We start from the raw sequence: 16,904 nt of genomic DNA on the forward strand, positions 1-16,904 counted from the left end.
CAGGGATTGAACTCAGACCCTTGTCGCTTGCCATGGAAGCACTTATTCCACTGAGCCATCTCCCTGGCCCCTGCCTACAATATTTCTATCTACGTTAGCTATAACACTATGACACTAACATAGTTATCACATAACAATTTTAATAGCCATCCATTCAAGTAAAGTACACATAAATATTAAATAATGACCCGCAGCTCATTTCTTTAAACTTTTCTTCTAGGATAGTTCCTGAGGACCTTCTTGATGTGGTGCAAGAGGGCAATAGTTAATATGAATAAATTGGCACAAAAATGAATTGAGGGTCTGTCCTGGGCCTACGTGACAAGGAAAATGTGAAGTCCTTGAAACAAGTTGAAAACAAAATGTATTTTTTTAACTTAGGAAAACACAAGCTGGACACAGTCAAGGCAGCCCAGCGTGCTATCAAGGAGAAGCAGGCGGTCAAGCCCGACTGTGTACATCACAGGCAGCTCGAGCGCAGTCACAGGCAGGGAGTTGGTTTCTGACGTTCACTATAACACGCCTACAAGTCTGCTATTCTACATGCGTGCCCTTACAAAGCACCTATGCTCATGTTGGGTAGTTCTCTTTGCTTTCTTTTTAATAGAACGAACAACTAAGCAGGATATAAATGTGCTGTTATAGCCACAGACTGAGAATCCTACAGTAGTGGTGGCAAACCTGTGGCCTGCAGGCATTTGGGGCCCTCTCTGTCTGCGTGCCAGTCAAGTCACCCCAGCAGCCGAGCGTCAGATGTTCAGGTTTATTTTCAATGTTGGCGCTTTGTGATTAATAAATAGGTTTTGGGGTGGCAGTTTGGGCCCTTGTGTCTAAAAGGTTTACCGTCTCTGTCTCCTGGCATAGGACCACCGATCTCTTGCTCAGAGGTATGGCGACAGAATAAAACAGAGATGAAACATATGTTTTAGTTACAAGGGACTCCAGGATGGTCAAAACCAAATGACAGGCTAGGACCACAGGCCATGGTGTCTTTGGCTTTTATTAGGGGTACAGCTTGAGTGGGGGTGTGCCTGTGGGCTGCAGGAAGCAGTGAAGAGGGACTGCTAGTGCAGTCAAGGTTCAAGAACTGAGGAACAGTGCATTTTTGGAAAATCACACAGGAACAGATCAGGGTTAACTAGTAACCTGAGTGTCTGCTAACTGCGGCTACTGAGCTAGACAGAATGTGCACGAGTCAAATCTTCAGCTGCCCTGTTCTAGTGCTTTGAGGCTCCAGAACTTCACAAACTGTCCTCTAGTCTTGGCTCTGGCCATTGGCTTAAAGATTAATCTGCCCTTAAGCCAGACAGGTGTCTTGCGCCAAGTCACGTAGGCCCAGGACAGACCCTCAATTCATTTTTGTGCCAATTTATTCATATTAACTATTGCCCTCCTGTGCCACATCAAGCAGGTCTTCAGGAACTGTCCTAGGAGAAAAGAGCTGTCATAGCTATAACACTACGACACTAACATAGTTATGTGATAACTATGACACTAACGTAGTTGTCACATAGCTATGTTACTGTCGTAGTGTTATAGCTAAGGTAGATCGAAATATTGTAGGCAGTGAGACAGGGCTAGGTCCTCCAAGAAGCCAGTGCACAAGACAGGATGCACATTGCAGCTGTGGGGAAAACGCAGGCACATCTGGTGAGGGCCAGACCTCAAGACAAAAGATGAAATGACGCACCCGCATATTTCCCCTAAGGATAAACACCAGGAATTGATACTCTAAGTAGGTATGGAATCCCTTGGAAAAGCCAGGAAGAGCCACTGACCCACCCTGTCCCAGTGTTCTCTGGTGGCTTTTTCTGAGCCCCACATCTGTGGTAGATTTCCAGCGTCAGCCGCTCCCAACAGTCAGTTGACCATGGTTTGTCCCACCTCATGCCTACCTTATGATTTGCTCTTTTTCTCCATCTTGTTACCTGCCTCACTTAATAGTTTTGCTCTATAAAAATCGCCTGGAAAGGGGTTGCAGAATCCTCAGCAACCCACTCAGGAAACTTCTTGTGTTTCTCAGGCAGAAGTTTTCTTTCCCCAATAAATATATTCCACTCTTAACCTCCGTTGTTCCTAGAGAACTCATATGGAACACGTAGCAGGTTGAGAGTTTCTTTCCACTGCATCATTAAGACAATTATAACAGACTGTTATGGCTTGTATCTAGATGTCCCCCTGAAGCCTCATGCAGTCATAGATGGAGCTTTACAGAGTTGGCTAAGTCTAGGATTTCTGATACTGCGATTAAGCATGTGTATGATTACTAAATTAATACACTGATTGGTTTTGCATAGTTCTGGATGTGGATAATGAGAAGATACTACCCAAAAGGCTGGTAGTCTGGATGGGATAAAAGGGAGAGGCAGGACTATTTCTCCTATAGGATGGCCCCCTGCCGTGCTACACTGCCTTGGAGCCAGACTACAGATTGAAACCTTTATTAACTGTGAGCTGAAATAAACCTTTCTTCCTTTAACTTTGGGTGTTGGGTAGTTTGTCTCAGCAACAAGAAAAGTAACTAAGACACGTAATAAATATTGATAATCTATATACTTTAATTGCACATTTCCTACATCTAGACTTTCCCAGTTAGTTGTTTTGACATTTTAATTTCTGTCAATATAGCATCTTTAGCTCAGTTGATGAAGCTTGAAACCAACCTCCTCTTGGTGTTATAGATTTTTGGAACTTAGAAGTTATCTCATCTTCATTTTGCTTTGTAAATAAAGAGACCCAAGGTCAGGGCAATTTTACAAACCAAAGATTATGCAACTAATTAGTTACTTATTGGGTAGCATGATCCCAGGACTCAATCTCAGGCTTCCCAATTACCAGTTTCGTATTTTTCTTCACTATATACACCAATACTAAACTATTAGTAATAACAACTCACATTGATTAAGCCATTTCCATGTGCTACTGTGATTATATATATATATATATATATATATATATATATATGCATCTTCTGTTGGATTTTCAGAGACGCTTGTTCCCAAGGTGTTGCACTTAATATGACAGTGCACTACACGGTGTTTACCTTCTATTAAACCTCAAGAGAACTCTGTCAAAAGTTCAGCTTTCTTAAATCTCAGGCACTTTCATGAGTGCTCCCACTTGGCAGTGTTCCATGAACCTAGTTTCTGTCCTAGTCAGTGACTGCCGCCTGGATCATGGTGCTGCTGACAACCCAGGAGTGTGACACACATTTTTAGAAGAAAAGCTCTCTTCAGTATCACTCCTTAGAAGACACTTTCACGTGCCCAATTTGCAAGTTAAGACACTTGGGTGGGTACATTTAAAGTTTTTTTTAAAGAGATATGACAGTCTACAATTAGTGTCTATCAGAACATATAGATACAGATCAGAATACACAGATAAAACCCACCACAGCTCCATAAGTGAGAAAATGGGACTCACTGGACAAGACTGAAACATTTCTTATTCACAGCCCAACAAATGGCAGGAGTTTCATATGGGGAGGGGGAGGATACAGCTCCCCTGTTGCCCCACTGTAGTGAACACCACAGGCATCCGTGGACAGGCAGGATTGATGGATCGATCTGGATCGGTTGATAGCGCAGCAGCTAAGAAATGTAGAGCTAAAGGTTCAGCTGCTTTTGTAGCTAGCAATAAACCAGCGAGCCCCTCTCCCCTGGGGGGTGAGCAGCTGGGCCTTAGTCATGCAGCGGTTGCTGGGACTGGCTTCTGTGCTTACAGAAGCAGCTCAGTCTCAGACTGTTTGTGTTGCTGGATATCTAGGACAGAAGCCCTGGCTCTAGAGGTCTTAATAGACTGGGCTTGGCCACCCACCCATCCCATAATGCCATCCAAGGAGACAAGCAGTGGAACACAGCAAAGTGTAAAGAAATCCAAGGTCTGGGGCTGACAGAAACTTTGAGACTTTGCAGAAAAGGGGAACAAAAGCAAGGTTGGGGTTTTTTACAGCTGGGGTTTGCACAGCTTGAAGCAGGGTCTGGCTGACTGACATCACAGGACTGGTTCTGGGAGAGCCATTGATCCCTGAATGGAGGGCTTGGTTTCCCTCCTGAGAGCACAGGCCCTGCTTTGTGGGCCAGCTCTCCTCATGGGGTGGTCTGCGAGGCTCTGCCTTTTCTGGAAACTGAGACAAATGCAGGCTCAAGACAAAGTCTAGAGACTACTACGGAATCTGGAACTGGTTGCTGTAAAAGCTGGCAGCTGGATAGCCCCGCAAATCCGGATACTTTAGTTATTCTTGGTGCCCTCAGTCTTGAAGAGGGATGAGATAACTAGCTACATTTTGGGCTACCGAACCCTGTATTACACACACTCCTTGAGGAATTAGCATGCCTCTGTGCACAGCTGAGCAGAGATGACAAGTTTTATCCCACTTTTAGTTACCCACGGAGTCTCTGTGGGCCCAGCCTAAGTCCCTGTCACATCAGGTCTTGCACCTAGCCCAGCGCAGCAAGGATGTGCAGGGACTGGTTTGCTACAGAGCCCCAGGGGGTTTGTCCATGGAGTAACCTAGTATCCCTTCTCTTGGCTTTTTAAACTTGATTTGCTGATTTTATGTTGGCTGGTGTTTCCCTTCTCCTTTATTTTCCCTTTTTTTTTTTTTTTTTTGGTCTTTCTTCAGTTGGCAGATCTTCCAGGCCTCATGCTACAAAGTTGGACATACTTAAAAATAATAAAGATGAACACAGCAATACTACATCAAGGAGTAGCAGGAAAAGTCCAAATGGACTGGAAAAAGGTGTAGTTTGAGAAGTTGGATTTCTTCACTCTCCCCAGCCTACTGGAGCAAAGTGACTCAACAGAAACCATTTTCTACCACTCAAGTGAAACACTAAGTAACTTCAGACTTTGTAAAGGTCTAGAAAACTCACTTCTTTTTCCTGTCCTCTTTTCCCTCCTCTTCCTCGCCCCTCTCTCTCTCTCTCTCTCTCTCTCTCTCTCTCTCTCTCTCTCTGCCTGCTGGAATTACAGGTGTGAACCGCCATGCAAATGTACAGAAATGAAAACATCATTTATGGAATTTGCACGTCCCCACGCCAGTCCCTCAAAGGCACCTACCTGGGCATCCTCCTAAGTCCTTAGCCTCTCTCCCCACCCCTCAATTTGCAATCTCCCCGAGACGGGGGAACCCTAAACAAAGTTTCACTTCTCAGGTTATTCTTTGGAAACCCGGGGAGCGGAGCCGCGCAGGCGCCTGGAGCGTCGGGCTCGGGCTCCCAACGGCCGCGCCTCGGAAGCCCGGACAGGGTAGCTCCTCCGACCGCCGAGCGGGTTGAGGTTGCCGGCATCGGGTGAGTGCGCAGCCGGGTGCCTCCTTCCGCGGGACCCTGGCCCATCTCTCCCATGAGTGGGCCTGGGCTTCAAGTCGCAGTTCAGCTCCCCACCTCTGTGTGCGGAAGCCAGGGAACAAACACCCCATTGTAAACTCACCGGTGTAGCTCAGTGGCAGAGTACCATCTCCAGCACTATTTTTAAAAAGGAACACACACACACACACACACACACACACGCAACTTTTCCTCCAGAAAAATGCTTATCCCTCCAGAATTGTTCTCTATCCCTCCAAAATTGTTCTCTGATCCTTTACCTACTTTATTCAGCTACATCCCTGAGATCTTATTCCTGAATTCCCACAATTTTCCCAGGATAGCTTTTTGCATCCTCTGTCTCCACCTTTCCCATGAAAGCTCCCCTCTCTCATCACTTCTTCAGACCTGACTCCAAGATTTCCCCCCAGCAGTTTCTCCACCGGCAGTTCCCTCAGCCCTTCGCTAGTTCACTTCTTACTGACACTGACCACTCCGTGCCGCACTTAGCTGTCTTTCTGACTTGATGACCCATTTTGTTAGAAGGGGTTCCATAATCCCCCGTGTAGCCACCGCAGCCACTCCGCAGAGCAGTCTCAATTAATCACCGATGAACTATTGGGCTTAGAGATAGGGTTACAGAGATGGGTCCACGAGGAAAGGACACGACTGAATTGTCTTACAGACGTTTATTCAACTCCCAGACTTTAATTTAAGAAAATGGCATATTGGGGGATGAAAGCCATTGCACAGGGGACTGGGAGATAGCTCAGCAGGATAAGTGCTTGCCTGGCAAGTGCAAGGGCCTGAGTTCAAGCCCCAGTTCTGGAAAAAAAAAAAAAAAAAAAAAGCCATTGCATGTGGAGCAGAGGCTGGGAAAAGGTCAATGTCTTTTTGTTTCTCACCTGCTGCGTTTTTCAGCCAGCAGAAAGTGAATGCATGAAGTAAATTTATAGGGAATTTTAGGTCCTAATCTATAAGTCCTAAGACATATAAGGAAAAGTACGGGCACACATTGTAGGTTATGCTATATGTATAATACTAGTAAAATATGCATATCATGTTTTTTAAAAAATCCTACAAAGTGTTATCACATTGAAAAGTAAAATTCTTCTTCCTCTTCCTTTCACCAGTCTCTTTCATTCTAAGTGATTTTTATTTTTGTACCAGAAATCAAGCTCAGGACCTTGCATTTACCAGGCAAATTTGCTCACGTGCTGAAGAAAGAGATTAGAACTGGGTCAAGGATCAAAAGAAAAACCCAGAATTTATGAAAGAGAGGGGAGAGAAGGGAAATTAAGAGGAGAGAAAAACCGACACTGCAGACAGTTTGAGAATAATGATTCTTGCTTGTATACTTTGGGTGTGGTCAACTGGTTGGCTAGCATCTAAGACATAGATTTATTTGGTTATTTGTGCCCTTGGATAGGCTGAAGGTATCAAGAAAAGTGTCTACTGTTCTGTGGAAATGATGGAGAGATCAATCCTGGGACACAGATGACAGGCTGTATCTGTGTAGTGTCTGCTGGTGTCTTTTTTTTCCTTTAATGTATTTTTAGTACAAGGTCTACAGTGTCTCACTACACAGATCAGACTCATAGTAATCCTCCTGTTTTCAGCCTCCCAAGCGCTGGGATTATAGGTGTGCACCACCAAGCCCAGTCTCATTTGCCATCTCAGCGTGCTCTGAGGTAGGGCTGGCACGGCAGGCCTGGGGATCCAACTCCAGTCCGTGAGCTCTGCCTAAGCAGACTTTAGCCTGCTGAGATATCTGGCCAGCCCTCTGCTGGTGTCTTGCCATATTCCACTTAGGCCAGGTTTGCACCAGTGCCCTCCTGTGAATTATTCGCTAAAAATCCTTATTCTCTGGCCTCTTTTTTTGGGGGGTGCTGGGGTTCAAACTTAGGACTTTGCACTCTGCGCTTGCCAGGCAAGCACTTAAGCCCCTGACCTATCTATCTTCCCAGCTCTTTGACTTCTTGTCTGCTTGGGAATTTATTCTTTTGTATTGCTAGTATTTACTGTTATTATGATTTCTAGATTTTAGCCATATTCTGAAAAGTTATCTTGAGGGATAATTTTTTTCGTGATTGCCCTACCATCTGGCTTTGATCCCTAACTGACATTCTTTCTTGCTCCCCTGGGTGTTTCTTAATTTTCCACGGTTACGTGTTTATGATAATGCGTCTACAGACAAGACAGCTGGGCAGCTGGGTGTGTGGTCGAGAAAGTGTGTGCTGTTGCGGACTTCCTTGCAGAAAGGCGCATTTCAAGATCGTGTAGTTCTTTGCCTGGAGTCTTTTGTTCATAGCTTCCCATGAGCTTCACTCCAGCCCCTGGTGCAGTGGCTCTGAACCTTTTTTCAGCCCCAGCATACCTGAAGACAGGTGCTTTCCTGTAGTCGCAGGAGGTACTATTGCTAGCAACCAGCTGAGGGTTCTTTTTGTCCAGTTTGGATAGAAATCACAAATTGGCATAATCTTCCTCACTCGAGGTCTCTGGCTTTTCACTGTCGTGCCTCAGGACCACAGCTCTGATCCTGGGTGCCAGTGTCCCTCAGCTCCACATATTATAGTTCTTAGGGTTGCAGCCACCAGCAGGTCCTAGCCACACCATCAGCTCCACTGCAGCTAGAGAAAAAAGTAAGGAGTAGGAAATAAGATCACTGGAGGAGGAACTATACTATCAATCACATCAATCACTGCTCATTTGGGGTTGAAAGGACCCTGGGGAACATCTGCAATAGGCCCCGGTGCCTCCCTAGTCTTTGTTGTTACATTAAAACAAAAACAAAAACAAAACCCTGAGCGCTCTCCAGAGAGACAGTAGCAGCGCTTGGAGCACCCAGGCGGGTCATGATCCCTTCATGGCTGTCAAGGGCAAAGGGAAACAGGGAAAGGTCAGGCCTCTTTGCTTTCTAGCACATTTTTTTTTTCTTTTCAAAGTTTTATTGATAAACATATAGCAATGAGACAGTTTCAAATCAAATCGAAAGTACAGTTTCAACAAATAATACACTGCATATATTCTTCTTAGTGGTTAATTCTAGCACATTTTTTTGCAAGGCCGAGATACATATCCAGTAAACTTAGCTTCTTCAGACAATACCTTAGGGAGAAGCAGATGACTTTGTTCTCTGCCTAACTTCAAAGGGAGGAATATAAATATAGAACATCCAACTGCTCATATACTTTTAAAGGAATACATTTTGTAATCCTAGGTTTTGAAGTTTTAAGGTACCCTGGAGGAGGAAAGGAGGGAAACCATGAATTCAGAAGGAAGTGGCCCACCTGCTTCCGCAGAAGAAGCTCCTCCCTCTGCAGGGGAGACAGCCCCGCCCACTCCCGGAGAGGCCTCGCCCACTCCCGGAGAGGCCCCGCCCACTCGCGGCGAGGCGGGGCCTGGGGAAGGTGCGCCCCCTCCTGGGAAGGACTCTCTGCCTTCTGTGACTGACTACCGGATGCTGATTCCCTCGGACGAGGACGCTCCCGAGCAGCAGGAGCGTTCCCAGGCTAGGGTCCGGCCGAAGCCTGCACCCCGACCTGTGCAGGCCATGCTCTCCGAAGTGCTCGCGGAGACGGTCCGGCGGCCCTCCAAGTACCTCCGGAGTATGAGCGGCATTCCGAACCTTCAGGAAACTCTGAAAGAGAGACAGGTTTGCTTTGACAAGGATATTTTTCTCTTCTTTTCTTTTTATTAATTTAGTAGATTGGTACATTTTAGGTACACATAATTTGATTTTTTCCCCATTCCCCTCCCCTCCCTTCAACCTCTCTTCCTCTCCTTATTTACAAAACCTGTTCCCACTTTTTCCTTCTTTTCTCATCATCTTTTTCGTGTCCCTTCCTTCCTTTCCCCTCCCCCATCTTCCAGTTGCCCTTCCCATTTGACCGTTGTCATCTCATGTCACAATGTCTTCACACATTTTGGTCTACCAGGCCTTGTTTTCATAGGTAATATTAATTTTCCTTTTCCTTTTTTCCATGTGCAATATTTATAAATAAAATATGTTGCCCGTGTTTTCTTCATAATTATAATTTTTTTTAAATGTGGTTTGGTTCTTTAGGCAAGATTTAGAGAGGCAAGAGAAAACCGAAAATCGAAAATTGACCCAGCATACAAATATATATTTGAAATTCTAGCAGATAAGCTTGGCCTGGATCTGCCAGCTGTTGAAGAATTAATTTTGGATTGCCCGTCTGTAAGTTTAAATCTTCCTGCTATAATAATAAAATACATAATTCTTAATGCCAACGGTGGAACACAGGCACTCAAGATTTCTGAGCATGTGCTCTGTCACTGGGCTATTCCCCAAGTCTCTTCATTTTTTTTTTTTTTTAGTTAACACTTTAAGAAGTGACCGATTTAAGAAACTGGACTCATTGTCATGAACGACAAAACATTTCAGAAGAGAAGGTTGGGGTTTTTATCGACTAAAATAGCTTTATTTTATGTAACTATGCCAGTTGAATAGATTTAGTCAGCTCTGCTATTGTGGAAGAAGAGAAGAGTGAGCTATTAGAATTGGGCTAAAATTCTAACACTGACTTCAGGAGACAGATTGAGCGCAGATAGAGTAATATTTTACAGGTCCGTGTTATGAGTCCCATTCAAATCACCCGTACAGGAAAATAAACCATACTTGTGACAGTGCATCTTATAATAGAAAACAAAGAAGCAGTTACAGAGCACGTTCCCAAATGTCTCCGGATGCTGGGGACAGTTCTGGATTATGCATACTTCCTAACTGTGGCTCCTTCTATTCCTAAAGCTGTTCCAACACTGGGTGATAAGTTGGTATGCTTACCCTCACTATTGTAATAGATATGTCTGTGGGATAGCCTTCTCCTTGGGAGCTTTGCTTCTACTTTGATTTTCAGTGGAACTACCACTAGTTGTTAGTGGTTTTTTCCACCTTCAGTCGAAGAAGAGGCTAGAATCGCAGTAAGACCAGAGAACCCTGCAGGTCAGTTGTCTCCTTTAATACACTGCTCAGTTGGGGTGGGATGGAATTGGGAGGCGTTGTCACCACCAGGGGTTGGTATTCCCTGTTTTTTTTTTTTTTTTAATTTAAGATAAACTTTAAAATTAGTTTATGTAACCAAAGGATAACAGCAAGGTCTCCTGAGATTTAAGGACAGGGGCGGAATAGAAGTACAGGTACTTACAATTATAGTAAGGAAAATAAAAACTCAGTTTAACAGTACTTTTATAACAAGGTAAGTAATAAGAATATTACTTAGGGGTAATATTTCTGATTTGAAAAGTTGTTCTGTTTTGAATCATTCATTCACAGGAAGCTACAGAAGTAGTCAGGAGAGGTGCTTCCTAATTGGTTTCTCTCAGTGGTTACATCTGGCATCGTTATCATGTCAAAACCAAGGGCCTGGCACTGGTACAGCACACATGCATATTTCTGTGACATTTATGACCTCAGTAGATGCAGACAGATGCCACGGCCATCAGGAGTATTCTCTGTTTTTATAGTGACCACCAAACTAGCCAAACTCTTTAGCTCGCTTGAGGAGCCAGGATTTCCTGGGTCGGTGCCCCAAAGAGCTGCTGCCTTGCTTGATGCAGCATTGGCTAGTTCTGGAAGTTGTCTGTCCTTCATTTCCTCCAAGACTTTTCTAAAAATGTGTTCTGGCAGTCTCCTGGAAGCATGAAGGAGGTTGGCCCATTGTCCTGCTCCCTTAATTTGTGGTTGGAACAGTGACATGATCCGCGCCCAGACATCACTAGCCTGAAGCTATTTCAGCAATCCTGGATAGAGAACAGGTAATATGTACATAAAACAACAGATGCTGCGGTGAGCAACTGAAAATAAGGTGTGGTTCCCTAGGTTCCTGAGGGTCCCCGCTGAAGTCTAGCATTGTGGTCAAGGCGGGCTTTCTGGGGCATTGGTTCCATGGAGTCATCCAGGCACCTGTGCTTGGTTTAACACTCTCCTCTTGCCATCTTAATTTTTTTCTTCTGGGGTGTAATTGTTAATACATTGTGTCAGCTTGAGAAGCCTAGAAGCTTGACTAAGTAACTCATCCTTTCTGCATACTAGTGTCTGAGGGAGGCTCTTTTTGTTCTAGGATGTTGTAATGGTTGATTCACTGTGTCAACTTGAGAAGTTTAGAAGTTTAACTGAGGGACTCAGCTAGGAGCCTGTGGAAGAGGAGGGCACAGAGATGGTCTGAGGGGGTCACCTGCCTAAGGCAGGTAGCCTGTTTGTAACAAATGGGAGGAAAAGAAGCTTGATGCTCCCCACTCTCACTCTTGTGGTTTTTGTGTCTTCTGTGACCATGAATGGTTGCCCCTCTGCTGTGCCACTCTGCCTTGGTGCTAGCTGATTATGGACTGAAACCTCCACAAACTGTGAGCTAACTAAACATTTGCTTTTTTAACTTTGGGTATCAGGTATTTTGTTCCAGGAGCGAGAGAAAAACAACTGAGACACAGGGCCTCATATATGCCAAGGACATGCTCTACCACTGAGCTACACTCCCAACCCTAGTGGGTTGTGTTTTTTTAAAGAAAACATGGAAATGTATTCCTTTAATATATGAAACTTGACATGCAGTCTGGGGTAAAAGTTTTTCAGTAAAGGCACTATAAAAATATAAAAAGATGGACAACAGAGAGTGTGATGTTACTTATATTTGCCACCAGCTCTAGTTTACTTCAGCTGGGTGTAGTAAGTTGACCACTTGTTAGAGACCCACTACAGAAAGGCAGAGTTATGATACTCCATCATTGAAGAGAAAAGAAGAGCTAGAAAGAATTTAAGTCAAGGACCCAAAGATATCCAACCACAGAATAGACCTTGAGACTGGACTTCAGCGTTGGGCTGAAGTGTCTTCAGAACTCCCTTTGTATGTTACAGGATGCCTGTTCTTGCCAGGATCTGACCCAGCTCTTCAGCTGGTAGTCCTGTGGTCGCTGCTATACCAGGGCCATAGCTTCTCTTAATTCTCTTCTGGCCTCTGGAAGTAGCTTCTGAATGCAAAGTGTCTTCAGAACTCCCTTTGTATGTTATAGGATGCCTGTTCTTGCCAGGATCTGGTCCAGCAAGCTGATCTCTGCGCAGTCTGTCACCTGGGCTGTCTTGCTGCCTGGCTTCTGCTTCGTTCAGACACTGGTAGGCACAGCAAACTGCTGTGCAGAGGGGAGAGAAGGCAGAGAAATCTGATCACTGTCACTTGAGTGTCCCACCCAGAGAGTTTTCAGACTACTTCCAGTTCTACCATTCCTCCCTCTCCTGTTCTTTCAGGCCTCGGGATGGTAATGGTTTTCTTCAGCTGGTAGTACTGTGGTCGCTGCTATACCAGGACCATAGCTTCTCTTAATTCTGCTCTGGCCTCTGGAAGTAGCTTCTGAATGCAAAGTGTCTTCAGAACTCCCTTTGTGAGTGATAGGATGCCTGTTCTTGCCAGGATCTGACCCATCCAGACACTTCCATGACAGTGCAGTTCATGGTTTTACCCCTTTCTCTATTACTGCTGTCTTTATTCACTAGTGCTGAAGATAATCACTTTGCTGGATTACTTGGAAACTTTTTCCAAAGTCAAGGTAGTAACAATACGGTTCTGCAAAAAGAGCACAGATCAGGGAGCCCAATGCTCAAGTCCAGTCTCAAGGTCTATTCTGTGGTTGGATATCTTTGGGTCCTTACTTAAATTCTTTCTAGCTCTACTTTTCTCTTCAATGATGGAGTATTATAACTCTGCCTTTCTGCAGTGGGTTTCTGACAAGTGGTCAAGTTACTATACCCAGCTGAAATAAACTAGCATGGTGCTGGCTGGAGGAGGCCCACCTGAGGGTTGTTGCCAGCGGCATAAAGGCAGAACGGGAAAAGCTGCTGAAACGCTGTTAAGGATGCTGTTTGGAGAAGCTGTTGGAGCTGTTGGAGGCTGCTAGTTCTCTTGGGCTGTTCTGCTGGAGGACCTTGTCATGCTGGTTTTCCCGGTGAACTTAGGAGGAGCTCTGGTCCTCATCTTGAGCATCACTTCTGGCTCTGAAGGGGAAGAAGATGCACGGCTCAGCCTCATGGAGAAGTTTGTCGCATTGGCTTTCCTGAGGGGAACTCAGCTTTCCTTATTGCTGAGGGAGCTCGGAACCTCACTGTTCGCTGAGGTCGGCTATGGCACCTTTTGGGGAGCGCTGGTGCTTACCTTGAGCGTTGCTTCCTGGCTCCGGTGCAGGTCCCTCAGCCTGCTGGCACAGACCCTTCATCTTGCTGACCGAGACTTTCTAGCTTCCACCACTGACCTTTGGGCCTTTCTGGTACAGAGCCATGAGACAGTATCGTGGGCTCTAAGCCTCCAGTTAGATTTGTGGGAGGCATTGCTATGAGCTCTAGGCCCTCAGATGGATTCTTTAGTATTTAGTGTGTGAATAGATTTCCTGCACTTGTATATGGTTCTTGGGTGATTCTTTATAAACTAATGTGTGTGGGTTTTTTGTTTGTTTTTGGTTTTGTTTTTTTCTGGTACTAGGATTGAACTCAGTGCCCTGCACTTGCCAGGCAGGTACTTATTTTGCGGAGCTATCTCCCCAGCCCTAAACTAATATTATAAAACATGTCCTGTACCATATTGTTCACCTTGCAAAACCCCCAAACCACGACACTTTCCTAGTCCAAACATATAGTGAGGCCCAGACGAACTATTCATAAAATGTTATATAAGAGAAATTCATTTACACATTTACCTGAGCTGACTTCTAATTGTGTTGCTCAGGTTGGCCTTGAACGTGCAGCTCTCACACATTAGCCTCTTCAGTAAGGTGTGCATGGCTGAACTAAGAGAATTTTCAGTTTGCAGCCATGATTTTGGCCGATGACATCTGCTCAGTCAGTCTCAGGAGTACAGTGTATTAAAAAAGCAAGACTTCGTTTCATTTGATATTCTGATGCCTTTTTTTTTTTTTTTAAATCACAGTTGTGTGCACTACGTTTGAGAGCTTTTATACTTTCCAAGCTAAAGGGTCAGCAAGAAAATACTGATGGAACTTGGCAAGAATAGCTGTGCTGACGGCTTTTATATCTTTTCCGGTTGTAATTATGCAAGAGAGTGAGGTTGACGTGGGAGATGGAAGAGCAGAAAGTTAAGGACCAAGGTTATACAAATCTCAGTGGCCCTGTTTCAGCTCTCAGGGAGGTCACTCTCCACTGTTGTCTCAGGATCTGCAGCATCAATGTGACCAAACACTTTTTAGAAATGCAAAATCTGAGGGCTAGCATTTTACATTAAAAAAAAAAAAAAAACAACCTGTGTTTCTCTAGGGACCTGGTAGAGTGATTGTGCAGTGTATTGATTCTGTAGTGGATTGTGTAGTGTATTCTAAGGAGGGTAGATTAGTTGACCTGTGGTACCTCCGCCGTGTGGTCAGTATGTGAAGGGAAACTCGCTGCGCAAGAGAGAGCCTTCTCCTTGGAATGAGTGGAACTAAGTGAAGTAGGAGTGCTAACTTTGAATTTCCCATGTAACGTTTGCAGGCTTTTGTTTAATGTGACCAATATGGTTTTCCACTTACTAAGATATTACAATTACGCCTGAGTAATTGACTAAAAATGTTGTGCTCCTATTCAGAAGAATGTCATGCTAATAATTTGTTTTTATGTATGTTGGCTAGAATATGGGTCAAATTACAGTTACTGGGAGCTTAACTGCTAAAATAATTGGCAAACAGAATACTGAGGCAAATTTTCTGTATCTGCCCGTCAGCTTTTATGAATACTTTCTCTGAACAATGAGTCCTTGTGTTGACCCTTCAGTTGGACTCACCAGTCTCCACCCATGCTCTTGTGTGAGGTAGGGTCAAGTATGTGCAGGCCATGGGAGATCAGTACTGCAGGCTGAGGAATGAGAGCTACCAGAAGGCTCAATGGCATTCAATCATGGTCCCACCTACTCAGGAGGCTGAGGCAGACAGATCTCTGGAACTTAGGAGTTTGGGGCTAGGCTGGGCAGCATACTGAGTCCTTGTCTCTGAAAAGAAGGACAAACAAAATCCGCTTTAATTCTGGGGCAGTCTTGGAGTTGCATTAGCTTAGATGCCAAATTTGCCACCGATGTACCTGCTTCCATGTACATTTGATGAAGTCTTGGGGTCTTATGTTCTTCATTTCTACAAACTGACGGTGATTACATTAAGGTACATAAAATGCCTAGCACGGGGTTAGTTCCTTTTACTGTAATTCCCTAGTTATTTTATTGATTATCACTTTCTCTTTTATTTAACAGTTGGATGCGTTTACCCATTTTTTTGAGAAAGACGGTTGTAAGACTTTGAAATTTTTGTATCAGGAAGGAGATGTGCCTGGCCTTGGTAAGGATATTTATGTACAACCTTCTATTTTTTTTTAATTTTATTTTATTTGTGTGTGTGTGTGTGTGTGTGTGGCCAGCTCAGCCCACCAGGGGGCGGGGCCGGCTGGCATGTGGTGCTGGGGATTGAACCGCGGTCCCTGTGCTTTGCTAAGCTTGTTCTAAGTGGGTGCTTTAGACCACTGAGCCATCTCACCAGCCCCCAACCTTCTATTTTATAAAGAAAAATTTACCCTAAGCTGATGTGAAAAAAAAAATGGAATCTTAGGAACAGCACCATTTCTGCCAAAATACATATTTCAGAGATGGCTGTAATAACTCAAGGAGAAGCAGAAATATCTTTATAGAAATCTCTGACATCTCTCTGAGAATACACACTTCCACAGCACTTCATTGCGTTGTCCCTGGAACAGATGCAGCCACCGTGTCCAGATGTTTTCAGAAACCTAGGAATGTTTACTCCAGAGCCCAGAAGCCGCCCGCTGTGGTTCCTGGCTCGGCGTCTTGTGCCTGCCCAGCTGTCACTCGGAATATGCCGTGTTCCCCGCTGTTGATGAGATGCCCGAGATAATGAACACGCAGCCTGGTCACGAATCCTTTTTATTTATTTATTTAATTTTTTTTGAATCCTTTGTTTTGATAGCTAGGTGCGTGGGCGTTCCTTCAGGTGACGGAGGGCTTGCCTTCTAACTTCCGGCCTGTCAGCAGGGCCCCTTCCACTCTGTCTCTCAGTCCTCCCCTGCCACCTCCGGCTAGGCCTGTCTCTCATGCCTACGTGGCCAACCCAGATTACAAACCTGTGGTAGCTCAGCTATCAGAGTCTCCTCAGAAGCTCACACTACTGATTCCTGCTAAGTACATCTTTTGTTGTCCTGCCACTTACTGGATTCAGTCTAATCCCCTCCCTTACCCCAAATCCGCTGTAATCTGGCCACACAGTGTGGATGTAATCTGCCCTTCTGTTTCAGGTATGGATTTATTTCTTCCTTTAAACTGACCTTCCACCCCACCACTTTTGGTACTGAAGATTGAACCCAGGGCTTTTGCACTAAGCTGTATTCCTGAGCCCTTTTATTCATTGATTTATTTTTTATCTTGAGACAAAGTCTCCATGTTTCACTAAATTGTCTAGGCTGGGCTTGAAATTGTGATCCTCTTATCTCAGCCTCCCAAAGTGCTGGGGTTACAGGTTACAGGTATGTGCCACCATATCCTTGCTTAAACTGTCCTCTTTTTATTTATTTTTAAGCTGTCCTTTTAAAAAAAATTATATATA

General features: G+C 44.6%; 1 protein-coding gene across 1 annotated transcript in view; it reads left to right on the forward strand.

The window, feature by feature from the left end:
• The first annotated feature begins 8,742 nt into the window (after positions 1-8,742).
• Dnah8 (dynein axonemal heavy chain 8) overlaps positions 8,743-16,904 on the forward strand; it is a 313,541-nt gene continuing 305,379 nt past the window's right edge. The window contains exons 1-3 of the mRNA XM_004624185.2: positions 8,743-8,964; positions 9,376-9,510; positions 15,545-15,629. Coding sequence (XP_004624242.1) covers positions 8,770-8,964; positions 9,376-9,510; positions 15,545-15,629 — 415 coding nt within the window. The 5' untranslated portion in view covers positions 8,743-8,769. The remainder of the gene's footprint in view (positions 8,965-9,375; positions 9,511-15,544; positions 15,630-16,904) is intronic.

Source organism: Octodon degus, unplaced genomic scaffold (assembly GCF_000260255.1).
Source record: "Octodon degus isolate 3935 unplaced genomic scaffold, OctDeg1.0 scaffold00005, whole genome shotgun sequence".
NCBI lineage: Eukaryota > Metazoa > Chordata > Mammalia > Rodentia > Octodontidae > Octodon > Octodon degus.